At 43.8% G+C, this 16,582-nt stretch overlaps 1 protein-coding gene across 1 annotated transcript in view; it reads left to right on the top strand.

Moving 5' to 3' along the window:
- Positions 1-16,233, top strand: part of cstf3 (cleavage stimulation factor, 3' pre-RNA, subunit 3) — a 128,199-nt gene extending 111,966 nt beyond the window's left edge. The window contains exons 17-21 of the mRNA XM_070899557.1: positions 729-924; positions 4,677-4,830; positions 5,660-5,754; positions 9,918-9,978; positions 15,450-16,233. Coding sequence (XP_070755658.1) covers positions 729-924; positions 4,677-4,830; positions 5,660-5,754; positions 9,918-9,978; positions 15,450-15,655 — 712 coding nt within the window. The 3' untranslated portion in view covers positions 15,656-16,233. The remainder of the gene's footprint in view (positions 1-728; positions 925-4,676; positions 4,831-5,659; positions 5,755-9,917; positions 9,979-15,449) is intronic.
- Positions 16,234-16,582: the final 349 nt, after the last annotated feature.

The raw sequence follows: 16,582 nt of genomic DNA, 5'->3' as shown, positions 1-16,582 counted from the left end.
AATGGCGATATATTTCCACGTCAGGATGGTTGTGACTTTGAGAGGAACCTGGAGGTGATGGTGCTCCCATGCGCCTGCTGCCCTTGTCCTTCTAGGTGGTAGAGGTTGTGGGTTTGGGAGTGGGTGGGGGGAGATAGGAGAATTTTTTTTTTACACAGCGAGTTGTCATGATCTGAAATGCACTGCCTGAAAGGGCAGTGGAAGCAGATTCAACAGTAACTTTCAAAAGGGAATTGCACAAATACTTGAAAATGAAAAATTTGCAGTGCAATGGGGAAAGTTCAGGGGTGTGGGACTAATTGGCTAGCTCTTTCAAAGAGGTGGTACAGGTATGATGTGCTCCATGATTCTATTCTATACGTTTTCATTTAAATGTTGTGACAATTGGTGCAGATTATCAGTACTGTTCTAAAGTTTAGTCAAATTTGTCATGATTGCAAAACTCAAAAGAGTCTTGTAATTTCGAAGGGGAGAATTGAAGACACGGCAGTGGTGGAAATGTTGTAATTTCTAATGGACTGATTGCTGGATTCTGCTGCCAGCATTGCCTCTGCCATGGTCTTTGCTGAAACTTTCGATATGCTGCCAGAAAGACACAGTATGAGCAAGCTGCTGTATTTTCCGACACACTTGGGTGATAAGGTGCCAAGTTGCAGCGAGGAATAAGCAGGCAACTCACAGAGAGTTATATTATAATTCTAGTTTTTTTGCCCTTGTCAAAATTACAGAGAGATCTGGGCGCGATTTCTGGCATTTGAAAGTAACATTGGCGATCTAGCCAGTATCCTGAAAGTGGAAAAGAGGAGGTTTGCTGCTTTTAAGGAGGAATATGAAGGGAAGGAAACAGCCTTGCTAGTGGACAGATACAAGTTCATGGACCTGTTTCCCTGTTCAAACAGTGAACTTAAAGCTCTCGGATATAAGGTATGCATTTTTCCACTGTCGTGTATCTTATTACACGGTAAGTTAGTTACGAACACGCAAAATTAATAGGCAACTGGTCCCTCAAGCCTACCCCACACACCAAGTTGGCTGGAGCATCATGACTAAACACTTCCTTACACTACCAAATTAAGTTGTGTCTCTTAATTAGAAGTGACTTTGGAAAATGAAGCAACATAATATTCCCTTCCTGCACTCTATATCATGCGACAAGATGTGGTTATCTTCATGTTTTTCTCTTGAATATTGGCATCGGTTGTGCTGCTCTAGCAATTGAGGTTTTGTTTCACAACTATGACAGCTGGCCCCAATATAGAGCAACGTTTGATTCAGTATTTATTCACGTAATCAAACCGAGCACCTTCTGCTTTGTTTGGCCCAGCCACTCTGAGAATAAACTGGCCAGGCCGTCAGAGAAAGAAAGACTTGCATTTATATAACGTCTTCATGACCATCTAACATCCCAAAGCGCTTTGCAGCCAATGAAGTACTTTTTGAAGTGCAGTCACTGTTGTAATGTAAGAAATGCGGCAGCCACTTTGCACATAGCAAGATCCCAAAAACAGCAGTGTGATAATGACCAGATAATCTGTTTTTTTGATGTTGGTTGAGGGATAAATATTTTCCAGGACACTGGGGATAACTCCCCTGCTCTTCTTTGGAATAGTGCCATGGGATGTTTTACCTCCACCAGAGAGGGCAGACGAGGGCTCGGTTTAATGTCTCAACCTGAAGGACGGCACCTCCGACAGTGCAGCACTCCCTCAGTACTGAGGTGTCAGCCTAGATTTTTGTGCTTCAGTCCCTGAAGTGGAACTTGAACCCACAACCTTATGACTCCGAGGTAAAGGTGCTCCCACTGAGCCACAGCTGACACTAAGGAACAATTCTGGCACAAATTTGCCTCACTGCAGTTACTTGGAAGTCATGAGAACCATCCTCACCTTTAGAACAAGTCCAAGCAAGACTTCTCCATGAATTATGGAAAATCAGACCTTGTTCTTCGTATAATGCCTACCTACCACTACCTAATCGCCATAAATGTCTAGAAGTGGTGTTCCAAACTTGAAAGATAAGCATGAATGATCAGTCATCAGTGGAGAAAGAATGCAAAAGAAGGCGACAAATGTTTCAGGATTTCAGACTCTGGTGCCACAGTAATTGAAAGTGCCCTGAATTGCAAAGGACAATCCAACAGATTTTTTCATCCTGGATTGCACAGGTGACTTAGTAGGCTTCCCTTGAAGGTTTTGCCCTAAAGACTGGGAATATTAAAGACTCTGTGAAGTCCTGCAATGTGCAGTCTATCCCTGTTCAAATCTTTTCTGCCCCGTCCATAGCACTGAGATCACACTGGTGACTACAACCCATGGTAGGCTATCTCTCCTTGTTCTCCTCCACCTTTGCATCTTTTGACAGTTGAGCATTCCATCCTTCCCCACATCCATAGCCGTTTCTTGGTTCCACTCCTATCTGGCCCTAAATAATCAGTATGTCTCCCTTCACCCCAAAAAGGTTTCTTCAGATATGCTCCAAGTCTACATCTTTTGCCTCCTCCTCTTCCTCATCTAATATGCTGTCTCTGGGCAGCATGGTCCATAAGCATGGGCTTTGCCTCCAGATTATGCCCAATTTACCTCTCCACCCCTACCCTTGACTCCATTGCTACCACCATGCTATCTGTTTGCCCTGAATAAGCCAGAACTTTTCAGCTGAGCCACAGTGAGATGGAAGTCTTCCTGTTTGGCTCGTGCCAGAAAGGTTGCACCTTTTGGTCCCATTTCTAACCCCCTTCCTACCCTGCCTAATCCCAGTGCCTTGTTCAACCCTCAGCTAAACTTCAAACCTCACACCTACTCTATCACCAAGACTATTTGCCTGCCTATGTTCTTATTTCGCCCCCGCCATCATTGAAACTTTTGACCACGCTTTCGTCACCTTGTGGTTTGATTGCTCCATGTTGGCCTCCTGAACTCCAAACTACATAAACTCCAGGCATCCTCTGCCCTCTCAGGTGGACATAAAAGATCCCATGGCACTGTTCGAAGAAGAGCCGGGGAGTTCTCCCCAGTGTCCTGGGCCAATATTTATCCCTCAACCAACATCACTAAAAACAGATTATCTGGTCATTATCACATTGCTGTTTGTGCGCAAATTGTCTGCCCCGTTTCCTACATTACAACAGTGACTACACTTCAAAGGTACTTCATTAGCTGTAAAATGGATGTCCTGAGGTCATGAAAGGCGCTACATAAATGCAAGTCCTTATTTTTTTCTTTTTATCCTATCCCGTACTATCCCACTCCAGGGACTTGACGCACATAAATCTAGGCTGACACTCCAGTGCAGTGCTGAGGGAGTGTTGTAATGTTGGAGCTCCCATCTCTTGAATGAGACATTAAACCGAGGCCCCGTCTGCCCTCTCAGACGGAGGTAAAAGATCCCATGGCACTATTTCGAAGAAGAGCAGGGGAGTTAATCCCCGGTGTCCTGGCCAATATTTATCCCTCAATCAACATAACAAAAACAGATTATCTGGTCATCAGCACAATTCTGTTTGTGGGAGCTTGCTGTGCACAAATTGGCTGCTGTGTTTCCCACATTACAACAGTGACTACACTTCAAAAGTACTTCATTGGCTGTAAAGCGCTTTGAAATGTTCGGTGGTCGTGAAAGATGCTGTAGAAATGCAAGTCTCTCTTTAAGTCCTACGCTATCATCCTTGCCCCAAGCCTCAGTACGTTGACTACACCCCAGCTGCCACTATCTGCTCTTCCGACTCGGATCTGCTGTGCGTCCCGCTTCCCTGCACCTCACCATTAGCAGCAGAGCCTCCAGCCACCCCACCCTCTGCATCTGAGAACTCCCTCCCTGCACCCCTCCACCTTCCCACCGTTCTCCCTGCATTAAAAACCTCTTCGAAAACTACCACTGACGATGTGCTTTCAGTCATCTACCATAACTTCTCTCTTCCATTCCCTGCTAATTGCCCTCTGATCTCCTCCTGTAAAACAACCACGTTATGTTCGTTACATGAAAGGGCTAGTAGAAGTGTTTTTGTTCGACATTTATATTCAGCCACAGAAGGCGGCGGCTGCCAGGGACTAGCAGACAGTTTACTAGAAGTTTGTAAACCTAATTTAAATTGATACTATTCTTGAGGGGGGAGGGGAGGGGGGACAGTTTCCTAGTTTGGAATCCCAGTCTCTACTGTTGAGTAAAAGTCTGACCTGTTAATATTTTTTGAATGATGAATGGGTCGTCCAGGGTAGATTTGGAGAGAATGCTTCCACTTGTGGGTGAATCTAAAACTAGGGGCCATAAATACAAGGTAGTTACTAATAAATGCAATGGGGAAATAAGGAGAAATGTCTTTACTGAGAGAGTGGTGAGAATGTGGAACTCACTACCACAAGAAGTGTTTGAGGCAAATAGCTTGGGTGCTTTCAAAATGAAACCAGACGGGTACATGAGAGAAAAGGGAATAAAAAGATACACTGAAAGACTGAGATGAGGCAGATGGAATGGGAGGAGACTCGTGTGGAGTATAACCACCTGCACAGACTAGTTGGGCCGACTGGCCTGTTTCTGTGCTGTATATTCTATGTAAAATATTGGAACCTGACATAAAACCCTCAAGTTGAAATTAGTTGAAAGAGCAGGCAAAACAATATTTACAATATTCTGTTGGTATTGTCACACTAAATAAATAAAAAATATTTGCTTGCTTACAGGATGTTTCTCGAACCAAACTGACTGCCATAACCCCGGACCCCATAGTCACGCCGTCCGCCGTAGCCATAATGAAAGATGAAGTTGACCGAAAGCCAGAGTATCCGAAACCTGATACAAACCAGATGATCCCTTTCCAGCCCAGGCATTTAGCGCGTAAGTAGTTAGACTGATGATTGATTATGATTCTGCTATTCCCATTTACATCCCCTCTAGACCCATCTTTTGTTTCTTAACTTGTCACATTAACATCTCTGTTTGCCTTGTACCTTTTGTCATTTAACCACTCCGGCCTTCCACCCTATCACAGACCTTCTCTTTTGTACTTTCCTCCCCTCTCCTTTCCCTGCCCCTACACTGGCTTCAAATCTGTCACATCGCTAACTAACAGAGGGGTCAACAACCAGATTTAAAGTAATTAGTAGAAGGTTTAGAGGGGATTTGAGGGGTAATTTCTTCACCCAGAGGGTCTGGAACTCACTGCCTGAAAGGGTGGTGGGGGCAGAAACCCTCAGCACATTTAAAAAGTACTTGGATGTGCACTTGCAGTGCCGTAACCTACAGGACTAAGGACCTAGAGCTGGAAAGTGGGATTAGGCTGGATTGGCTTTGTTGGTCGACGCGGACACGATGGGCTGAAATGGCCTCCTTCCGAAGTGTTGTAAATTTCTATGATTTTTCTTCATCGACCTGAAACGTTAACTCTGTTTCTCTCTCCACAGATGCTGCCTAACCTGCTGAGTATTCCCAGCATTTTCTGTTTGTATTTCAGATTTCCAACATTCGCAGTATTTTGCTTTCGTGTAGTTAGATGTTCGTTTTCAGTTCCCAGATATCTGGTTGAAACATTTTAATTATTGAGCACTTTTGATACACTGTCATAACAAATAGCAAGCTGGAGTGTCGATGATGCGTTGTTTAAGTAGCTTTACTGCAGTAACGCCGTGAGCACTAAAGGAATGCTCACTGTTTGTTCTTTGTACAGCTCCCGGTCTCCATCCTGTCCCCGGCGGAGTGTTTCCCGTACCCCCTACTTCAGTACTACTTATGAAACTGTTACCACCGCCTACTTGTTTCCAGGTAAGTACAGTGGCCCTTTTCAGTAAATCCCAACTCGGGTGGGGTCGTTTTAACTTTGAGCTGCAGTGTAGAGCCAGTAATGTGTGATCAGCCTCCCCCCATTTTAACTTCCCTTGTCTGGAGTATTGTGTACAGTTTCGGTCTCCTTACCCAAGGAAGGATATATTTTCCTTAGAGGGATGTAACGTAGGTTCACCAGACTGATTTCTGGGATGGGGAGGAATTGTCCTATGAGGAGAAATCGAATAGACTAGGCCTATATTCCCTAGAGTCCAGAAGAATGAGAGACAGAAAATTCTTAAAGGGCGTGACGGTAGATGCTGGGAGTTTTTCCTATCTGGAGAGTCCAGAACCAGGGTTCACAGTCTCAGGATAAGGGGTTGGCCATTAAAGACTGAAATGAGGAGAGATTTCTTCACTCAGAGGGTTGTGAATCTTTGGAATTCTCTACCCCAGAGAGCTGTGGATGCTGAGTCGTTGAATATATTCAAGACAGAGATTGATAGATGTTTCGATATGACTGAATCAAGGCATATGAGGATCGGGTGGGAAAGGGTTGAGGTAGAATATTAGCCATGATCTTATTGAATGGTAGAGCAGGCTTGAAGGGCTGAATGGCCTACTCCTGCTCCTATTTCTTACGTCTTCAACAGGGACAGATGTAAAACAGGTGGGAGAGGAGGATGATTTTATATTGCCCGTTTTACACCATTGTCCAAAGTCGTAATGACCCCCACGGATCCAGTGATCTCCCCCCCACCCCCTTGAGCTAAGGTACTGGCTGTACTTGCAATCTGATAGTTTGTCTTTATTTCCAAAACCTTTCTAGCCATTTCCATTACCATCGCATTCTTATCTTGCGATTCTTATCTTGCGATCTTGCGGCAGATGTGTATCCAGGATTCATGTTCTTGTGAGCGGCATGGGTAAGGGAGCCATGGAGCCTGACAGCACATGGGAGGTTTGAGTCAGTGCTTCCATTCACATATCTCAGCTTGCTGATGCTGTTGGAGCTTGGTGTTCTATCCAGGACTTATCCACAAACGCTGCAAAAAAAAACATGCCTCCTTTCCAAACCTGCCGACCCGCAGAATTCAAACAGGACAAAGCAGCGATTATAAAAGACAAATGCGAGTGCAAGGAGCACTGAGTTGTTTGGGCTCATAGTTTGCATTGCCAGGGCTCCTGTGGCTTAGTTCACTCGTGTCCACTGTTTTACAGGTTCACTGAGTGTTTCAAATTGAAACGTATACGATTCTGAGGAGGCTTGACAGGGTAGGATGTTTCCCCTCGTGGAGGAATCTAGAACTAGGAGGCATAGTTTCAGAATAAAGAAGGGGTCGCCCATTTAAAACGGAAATGAGGAGGAATTTCTTACATAGAAACATAGAAAATAGGTGCAGGAGTAGGCCATTCGGCCCTTCGAGCCTGCACCACCATTCAATAAGATCATGGCTGATCATTCCCTCAGTACCCCTTTCCTGCTTTCTCTCCATACCCCTTGATCCCCTTAGCCGTAAGGACTATATCTAACTCCCTCTTGAATATATCCAATGTACTGGCATCAACAACTCTCTGCGGCAGGGAATTCCACAGGTTAACAACTCTCTGAGTGAAGAAGTTTCTCCTCATCTCAGTCCTAAATGGCCTACCCCTTATCCTAAGACTGTGTCCCCTGGTTCTGGACTTCCCCAACATCGGGAACATTCTACTCGCATCTAACCTGTCCAGTCCCGTCAGAATCTTATATGTTTTTATGAGATCCCCTCTCATCCTTCTAAACTCCAATGTATAATGGCCCAGTTCATCCAGTCTCTCCTCATATGTCAGTCCTGCCATCCCGGGAATCAGTCTGGTGAACCTTCGCTGCACTCCCTCAATAGCAAGAACGTCCTTCCTCAGATTAGGAGACCAAAACGGAACACAATATTCCAGGTGAGGCCTCACCCAAGGCCCTGTACAACTGCAGTAAGACCTCCCTGCTCCTATACTCAAATCCCCTAGCTATGAAGGCCAACATACCATTTGCCTTCTTCACCGCCTGCTGTACCTGTATGCCAACTTTCAATGACTGATGAACCATGTCACCCAGGTCTCGTTGCACCTTCCCTTTTCCTAATCTGTCGCCATTCAGATAATATTCTGTCTTCTCGTTTTTGCCCCCAAAGTGGATAACCTCACATTTATCCACATTATACTGCATCTGCCATGCATTTGCCCACTCACCTAACCTGTCCAAGTCACCCTGCAGCCTCCTAGCGTCCCCCTCACAGCTCACACCGCCATCCAGTTTAGTGTCATCTGCAAACTTGGAGATATTACGCTCAATTCCTTCATCCAAATCATTGATGTATATTGTAAAGAGCTGGGGTCCCAGCACTGAGCCCTGCGACACTCCACTAGTCACTGCCTGCCATTCTGAAAAGGACCCGTTTATCCCGACTCTCTGCTTCCTGACTGCCAACCAGTTCTCTATCCACGTCAGTATATTACCCCCAATACCATGTGCTTTGATTTTGCACACCAATCTCTTGTGTGGGACCTTGTCAAAAGCCTTTTGAAAGTCCAAATACACCACATCCACTGGTTCTCCCTTGTCCACTCTACTAGTTACATCCTCAAAAAATTCCGGAAGATTTGTCAAGCATGATTTCCCTTTCATAAATTCATGCTGACTTGGTCCGATCCTGTCACTGCTTTCCAAGTGTGCTGCTATTTCATCCTTAATAAGTGATTCCAACATTTTCCCCACTACTGATGTCAGGCTAACCGGTCTATAATTACCCGCTTTCTCTCTCACTCCCTTTTTAAAAAGTGGTGTTACATTAGCTACCCTCCAGTCCCTAGGAACTGCTCCAGAGTCGATAGACTGTTGGAAAATGATCACCAATGCCTCCACTATTTCTAGGGCCACTTCCTTAAGTTCTCTGGGATGCAGTCTATCAGGCCCCGGGGATTTTTCGGCCTTCAGTCCTATTAATTTACCTAACACAATTTCCCGTCTAATAAGGATATCCTTCAGTTTCTCCTCCTCACTAGACCCTCGGTCCCCTAGTACTTTCGGAAGGTTATTTGTGTCTTCCTTCGTGAAGACAGAACCAAAGTATTTGTTCAGTTGGTCTGCCATTTCTTTGTTCCCCATTATAAATTCACCTGAATCCGACTGCAAGGGATCTATGTTTGTCTTCACTAATCTTTTTCTCTTCACATATCTATAGAAGCTTTTGCAGTCAGTTTTTATGTTCCCAGCAAACTTCTTCTCGTACTCTATTTTCCCCCTCCTAATTAAACCCTTTGTCCTCCTCTGCTGAATTCTAAATTTCTCCCAGTCCTCAGGTTTGTTGCTTTTTCTGGCCAATTCATATACCTCTTCCTTGGATTTAACACTATCCTTAATTTCCCTTGTTAGCCACAGTTGAGTCACCTTCCCCGTTTCTTTTTTACTCCAGACAGGAATCTTTGAAATTCTCTACCCCAGAGAGCTGGGGAGGCTGGGTCATTGAATATATTTAAGGTGGAAATAGACTGATTTTTGAACAATAAAGGAGTCAAGAGTTATGGGGATCAGGCAAGGAATTGGAGCTGAGGCCAAGATCAGATCAGCCGTCTTATTGAATGCCAAGCAGGCTCGAGGGTCCAAATGGCCTACTCCTGCTCCTATTTATTTGCAACGTGTCCCTCCTGTTCATGTCCAGTAAAGTTAAGACTTTGAATTTAATGCTTTTTAAAAAAAATGTTGCTTAATTTTCCCTCATGCCCTCTTGAAGCCGGTAATTCATCCTGCAGACATCTCTCTTCCCCTATTGCATTATCAGCCCCAGCTTCTCTTTAATTATGTTTTGCCTTGTGTATATATTTGAAAATGAGAATATGTTCTAGCGTTGAGTTGGACTGTGCCAAGAAGAAATGCAAATGGTGGTTCTTCGCATTCCTTTTGTTTGTGAGATCTTGCTGTGTGCAAATTGGCTGCTGCAATTCCTACATTACAACAGGGACTACACTTCAAAAAGTACTTAATTGGCTGTAAAGCGCTTTGGGACTTCTGGTTGTCATGAAAGGCACTATATAAATACAAGTCTTTATTTTTTAAAAGACTGAACAAGCAGTTACTTATTTCATAGCATTGTACGCAGTGATTGTATTTGGAAACTTTCTTTCCACAGGGGCCATTTGTTCAAGTTGATGAACTAATTGAAGTTTTGAGACGCTGCCAGTTACCGGACAGTAAGTGGTGTTCTTTGCTGCATCTTCATAGGCTGAGTGGGATGTTCAAAATATGCACTATGCAATGCTCTCGGCCATGACATTGCACCATGAGATACTAGCACATGAATCCTTAACACATGCCGCTGAAATTGTCTTGCTTGTTTGGAATTTCTCTCTCCGCTATTTTAGTGCAAATGTTTAAAATATGTGGATTGACGCCTTAGTTCAGCTAGCAGAGAGGAATTTCAGACGAGCACGTTAAGCGTTTGTACTCCAGTACCTTAGTTTAATTCCATGAATTTTTAATATGATTTTTTAAAAATTGTTAGCGATGACTGTGTGAATATAGAAATATTTCCAGTAAGAATTGCTTACTCTAAAAGCTGCGGGCAGACACGGACTTGGCCAACCCCTCAATTTTTTTTAAAGCCCACTTAACTTGTCATCTTTAAACATATTCTGGAGAAGTAAATTAATGCAAGAGAACAATATCAGTACAAACTCATTAAGGTTAAACATATCGGGAGGCTGATTTCCCTCCCACTGCTGCAGTGCTGGACGGGAGCAACACTCCCAGAGTTAAGTTCAGTAAGATCTACTGACTGTTGGGAAACAAACTGGCTACAATTATTCTAGAAACCTACTTCATCTTTTTTGGTTTTCATCAAGATAATTATATTGTTATTTGGGAGCATTTTTATTTTTTTTAAAATGACCCAGGCTGCCCCTTTAATTCATTTCTCCAACATCAGAAGACATCCCATCACGGCAGCTGGGGAATTTAAAGTCAGTTAATTAAATAAATCTGGAATAAAAAACTAGTACCAGTAATGATGACCATGAAACTTACCGGATTGTCAGAAAAACCCAACTGGTTCACTAATGTCCTTTTGGGAAGGAAATCTGTCATCCTTACCCGGTCTGGCCGATATGTGACTCCAGACCTACAGCAATGTGATTGACTCTTAACTGCCCTCTGAAATGATGTAGCAAGCCACTCCGTTGTACCAAACTGCTACAACAAAGTCAGCGCTGTGGGAGTACCTTCACCACACGCACTGCAGCGGTTCAAGGCGGCGGCTCACCACCACCTTCTCGAGGGCAATTGGGGATGGTCAATAAATACTGGGCTTGCCAGCGACGCCCACATCCCATGAATGAGTACATTTTTTGAAATGACCATTCCTTCCATCTCCTTTGGTCTGGTGCATTAGAAATGAAGCAGGGGGCGAGCAGTAGAGTGGGATTAAACTAGGTAGCTTGTGACGAAAAACACTGGCAGACTTGATGGGCTGTTTCTGTACTGTAACGTCCTATGGGTTTCAATCGCTGCATTTCTCTGTAATTTATATTAGGTGCACAGTGAAGTTTTATTTTTACCTCGTTACTTCATTTCTTACAAATGATCCGTAAAGTATCTTGTCTCACCAAACCACTGGCCCCACCTTGCCTCATCTAATCAATTTGGACCCAGTCTAGTTCTGCCCGTTGTTTCAAAGACCGTTGAATGTTAACGAGGAAGATCATTTTGACTGTGTGTAATCTTAACATTCTTGGGCTTGAGAGAATAAGTTTGTTCTCTTGGGGAGCCGCCGAGGATAGCCGAGGGTTAGAAAGCCAGATAGATCCATGTTGGCCAGACGGAAGCAAAGCAAATAATTGCTGTTCCTTCCCACTAAAACTTAGCAGATATACAACTCATGAAAAGATGGAGAACAAGGTAAACGAACATCTGACAATTCACGTTAGTCATTTAAAATTTATTTTTTATTCATGGTATGTGGGCATTGCTGGCAAGGCCAGCATTCATTGCCCATTCCTAATTGTCCTTGAGAAGGTGGTGGTGATTGGCCTCCTTGAACCGCTGCAGTGCTTGTGGTGAAGGTACTTCCACAGTGCTCTTAGGGAGTTCCAGGTTTTTGACCCAGCGACGATACAAGTTCAAGTCAGGGTGGTATGTGACTCGGAGGGGAACTAGGAGTGGGTGTTGTTCCCATGCGCCCATAGTAACAGGAGCCATGTGGTGTCTTCTCTTTTGGGGTACCTTGAAGAATCTTTGTAGAATATTGATTGCTCATGCTACAAACTAGCAATTGACTATCTGAACCTCCAGCCTGTTTGGAACAGAACCTCTCTGTTGTAGGTCCATTCATGGGGAATTCATCTTTTTGCCTGATTCAGTTGGAACAGTAAATAATGGCTGTGGAGTGTGACCATAACTGTGTCTAGCAATGCTGTTTGAGATGTACATGAGGCAGGACATGGAAACACAGCCTGCCTGATGGGCATGTACTTTAAAAACTACAAGTTTCTGTCAGCATCATCTTGGGCTCTGAGCTAGTTAGAGTGGGTGAGAGCTCAGATGAACAGGACCCCAAGAAAGATTGCTCTGTTGCCTCCTGCCTTTTGCAGAGTAGCACTGGGGTAAGTGTAAACCACAAGGTGATAGGAAGGGACAATATGTATGAATATAAAGGGGCTGCAGGAGAGGTCAAAACTAAAAATCATGGTTTAAAAACTAGTATTAAAACACTCTACCTAAACGCACACATCATTCGAAATAAAGTAAATGAGTTGACGGCACAAATCATTACAAATGGGTATGATTTGGTGGCCATTACAGAAACGTGGTTGCAGGGTGGCCAAGACTGGGAATTAAACATACAGGGGTATCTGACAATTCGGAAATATAGACAAGAAGGGAAAGGAGGTGGGGTAGCTCTGTTAATAAAGGATGATATCAGGGCAGTTGTGAGAGACGATATTGGCTCTAATGAACAAAATGTTGAATCATTGTGGGTGGACATTAGAGATAGTAAGGGGAAAAAGTCACTGGTGGGCGTAGTTTATAGGCCCCCAAATAATAACTTCACGGTGGGGCGGACAATAATCAAGGGAATAATGGAGGCATGTGAAAAAGGAATGGCGGTAATCATGGGGGATTTTAACCTACATATCGATTGGTCAAATCAAATCACACGGGGTAGCCTTGAGGAGGAATTCTGTAACATACTGTTTCTTAGAACAGTATGTTACAGAACCTACAAGGGAGCAAGCTATCTTAGATCTGGTCCTGTGTAATGACCCCTAGTAAAAGATCCTCTCGGAATGAATGATCACAGTATGGTTGAATTTTTACACAGATTGAGGGTGAGGAAGTAGTGTCTCAAACGAGCGTACTATGCTTAAACAAAGGGGACTACAGTGGGATGAGGGCAGAGTTGACTAAAGTAGACTGGGAACACAGACTAAACGGTGGCACAATTGAGGAACAGTGGCGGACTTTTAAGGAGCTCTTTCATAGTGCTCAACAAAAATATATTCCAGTGAAAAAGAAGGGCAGGAAGAGAAGGGATAACCAGCCGTGGATAACCAAGGAAATAAAGGAGAGTATCAAATTAAAAACAAATGCGTATAAGGTGGCCAAGGTTAGTGGGAAACTAGAAGATTGGGAAAATTTTAAACGACAGCAAAGAATGACTAAGAAAGCAATAAAGAAAGGAAAGCTAGATTATGAAAGTAAACTTGCGCAAAACATAAAAACAGGTAGTAAAAGCTTTTACCGATATATAAAACGGAAAAGAGTGACTAAAGTAAATGTTGGTCCCTTAGATGAGAAGGGGGATTTAATAATGGGAAATGTGGAAATGGCTGAGACCTTAAACAATTATTTTGCTTCGGTCTTCACAGTGAAAGACACAAAAACCATGCCAAAAATTGCTGGTCATGGGAATGTGGGAAGGGAGGACCTTGAGATAATCACTATCACTAAGCGGGTAGTGCTGGACAGGCTAATGGGACTCAAGGTAGACAAGTCCCCTGGTCCTGATGAAATGCATCCCAGGGTATTAAAAGAGATGGCGGAAGTTATAGCAGATGCATTCGTTATAATTTACCAAAATTCTCTGGACTCTGGGGAGGTACCATCGGATTGGAAAGCAGGTAATGTAATGCCTCTGTTTAAAAAAGAGGGCAGACAAAAGGCAGGTAACTACTATAGGCCGGTTAGTTTAACATCTGTAGTGGGGAAAATACTTGAAGCTATCATTTAGGAAGAAATAGTGGGACATCTAGATAGGAATAGTGCAATCAAGCAGACGCAACATGGATTCATGAAGGGGAAATCATGTTTAACTAATTTACTGGAATTCTTTGAGGATATAACGAGCATGGTGGATAGAGGTGTACCGATGGATGTGGTGTATTTAGATTTCCAAAAGGCATTCGATAAGGTGCCACACAAAAGGGGTTACTGCAGAAGATAAATGTACGCGGAGTCAGAGGAAATGTATTAGCATGGATCGAGAATTGGCTGGCAAACAGAAAGCAGAGAGTCGGGTTGGAAATCGGTGGTTAGTGGTGTGCCACAGGGATCGGTGCTGGGACCACAACTGTTTACAATATACATAGATGACCTGGAAGAGGGGACAGAATGTAGTGTAATAAAATTTGCAGATGGCACAAAGATTAGTGGGAAAGCGGGTTGTGTAGAGGACACAGAGAGGCTGCAAAGAGATTTAGATAGGTTAAGCGAATGGGCTAAGGTTTGGCAGATGGAATACAATGTCGGAAAATGTGAGGTCATCCACCTTGGGGGAAAAAAAACAGTAAAAGGGGAATATTATTTGAATGGGGAGAAATTACAACATGCTGCGGTGCAGAGGGACCTGGGGGTCCTTGTGCATGAATCCCAAAAAGTTAGTTTGCAGGTGCAGCAGGTAATCAGGAAGGCGAATGGAATGTTGGCCTTCATTGCGAGAGGGATGGAGTACAAAAGCAGGGAGGTCCTGCTGCAACTGTGCAGGGTATTGGTGAGGCCGCACCTGGAGTACTGTGTGCAGTTTTGGTCACCTTACTTAAGGAAGGATATACTAGCCTTGGAGGGGGTACAGAGATGATTCACTAGGCTGATTCCGGAGATGAGGGGGGTTACCTTATGATGATAGATTGAGTAGACTGGAGTTCAGAAGGATGAGGGGTGATCTTATAGAAACATTTAAAATAATGAAAGGGATAGACAAGATAGAGGCAGAGAGGTTGTTTCCACTGGTCGGGGAGAGTAGAACTAGGGGGCACAGCCTCAAAATACGGGGGAGCCAATTTAAAACAGAGTTGAGAAGGAATTTCTTCTCCCAGAGGGTTGTGAATCTGTGGAATTCTCTGCCCAGGGAAGCAGTTGAGGCTAGCTCATTGAATGTATTCAAATCACAGATAGATAGATTTTTAACCAATAAGGGAATTAAGGGTTATGGGGAGCGGGCGGGTAAGTGGAGCTGAGTCCACGGCCAGATCAGCCATGATCTTGTTGAATGACGGAGCAGGCTCGAGGGGCTAGATGGCCTACTTCTGCTCCTAATTCTTATGTTCTTATGACTCACAAGATGTAATTTACCTGTGTAGGAAATAACACGTAACGACAATGATATTACCTGAATCGCAGCTGTCCCACTCGTGAAAAGGTTTATTAACGCTGCCATTTATTTTCCCAGCTGTTGAACAAGCTATTGAGATAATCACTGGAGGCCTTCCCGAAATGGTTATTGAAGGAAATGGACCTATAGAAAACGATGCAGTGATGAAAAAGCCCCTGAAGAGGGCGGCAAACGAAGATTCTGATGAAGAGGAGGAGAAAGGAGCGGTGGCCCCTCCCGTGCATGACATTTACAGAGCACGTCAGCAGAAACGAGTCCGATAAACTAGTCCGTGACGGGACTGTTTCGTGTTTTGAAGGAACTGAACTTGTCTTGACATTTTAAGAATTGACATGAGCTATGTCTTCTGCATTTGCCTGTGGAAATGAGACTGTGCTTTCACTGTTGTGCCTCATTCGAATAAGTTTAGCTCATTTGGATTGGGGGGGAAAAAAGATGGATAAAACCTTGTTCCTTCTCCAATGAAAAAGTCATTTTTCAACAGGCTCTTGTTTGAGCAGGATATTAAAAAAAAGTTTCGGTCTTGAATGCCAGGCGAGCCGCGCACACAGTGCAAACATTTCAACTGTGATCCGTGCAAGTTTGCTGTTCTGATGCAACTTGTGAATCTTTGTGATTTTTGTTTTATTTGTCAAGTTTCATTTTTAAAAGAAAAACTGGATGGTGCAAATACGAGGGGAAGGTATTTTAATATCCCACAAAGCTGCAACGCCACAGTCCTGTTGTGTCATGTGGTTTCCTGCCAAGTCTCATTTTACCATTATTTATGGCAACCTGTTTCCTTTTGTAATTTGACAGCCTGAACACAATCTTTGTAATAAAGTGATAAAATTGCATTTAAGCTTATTTGTCTGCATTTACACCATCTTCCTCTCATCACAGCTAGCAAACCTAAGTTCTCTGGGACAGAGAGCTGTGGAGGCTGGGTCATTGAATATATTTAAGGTGGAGATAGACAGATTTTTGAACGATAAGGGAGTGAAGGGTTATGAGGAGCGGGCAGGGAAGTGGAGCTGAACCCAAGATCAGATCAGCCATGATCTTATTCAATGGCAGAGCAGGTTCCAGAGGCCAAATGGCCTACTCCTGCTCTTTATTTCTTATGTTCTCGCCTGAAAGGGTGGTGGAAGTAGATTCAGTCATAACTGGTAAAAAGGAAGAATTTGCAGAGCTTTCCGATATATCGCCGC

Source organism: Pristiophorus japonicus, chromosome 14, assembly GCF_044704955.1.
Source record: "Pristiophorus japonicus isolate sPriJap1 chromosome 14, sPriJap1.hap1, whole genome shotgun sequence".
Taxonomy (NCBI): domain Eukaryota; kingdom Metazoa; phylum Chordata; class Chondrichthyes; family Pristiophoridae; genus Pristiophorus; species Pristiophorus japonicus.
The sequence above is the reverse complement of the archived record's forward strand: the minus strand, read 5'-3'. Positions and strand labels throughout refer to the sequence as shown.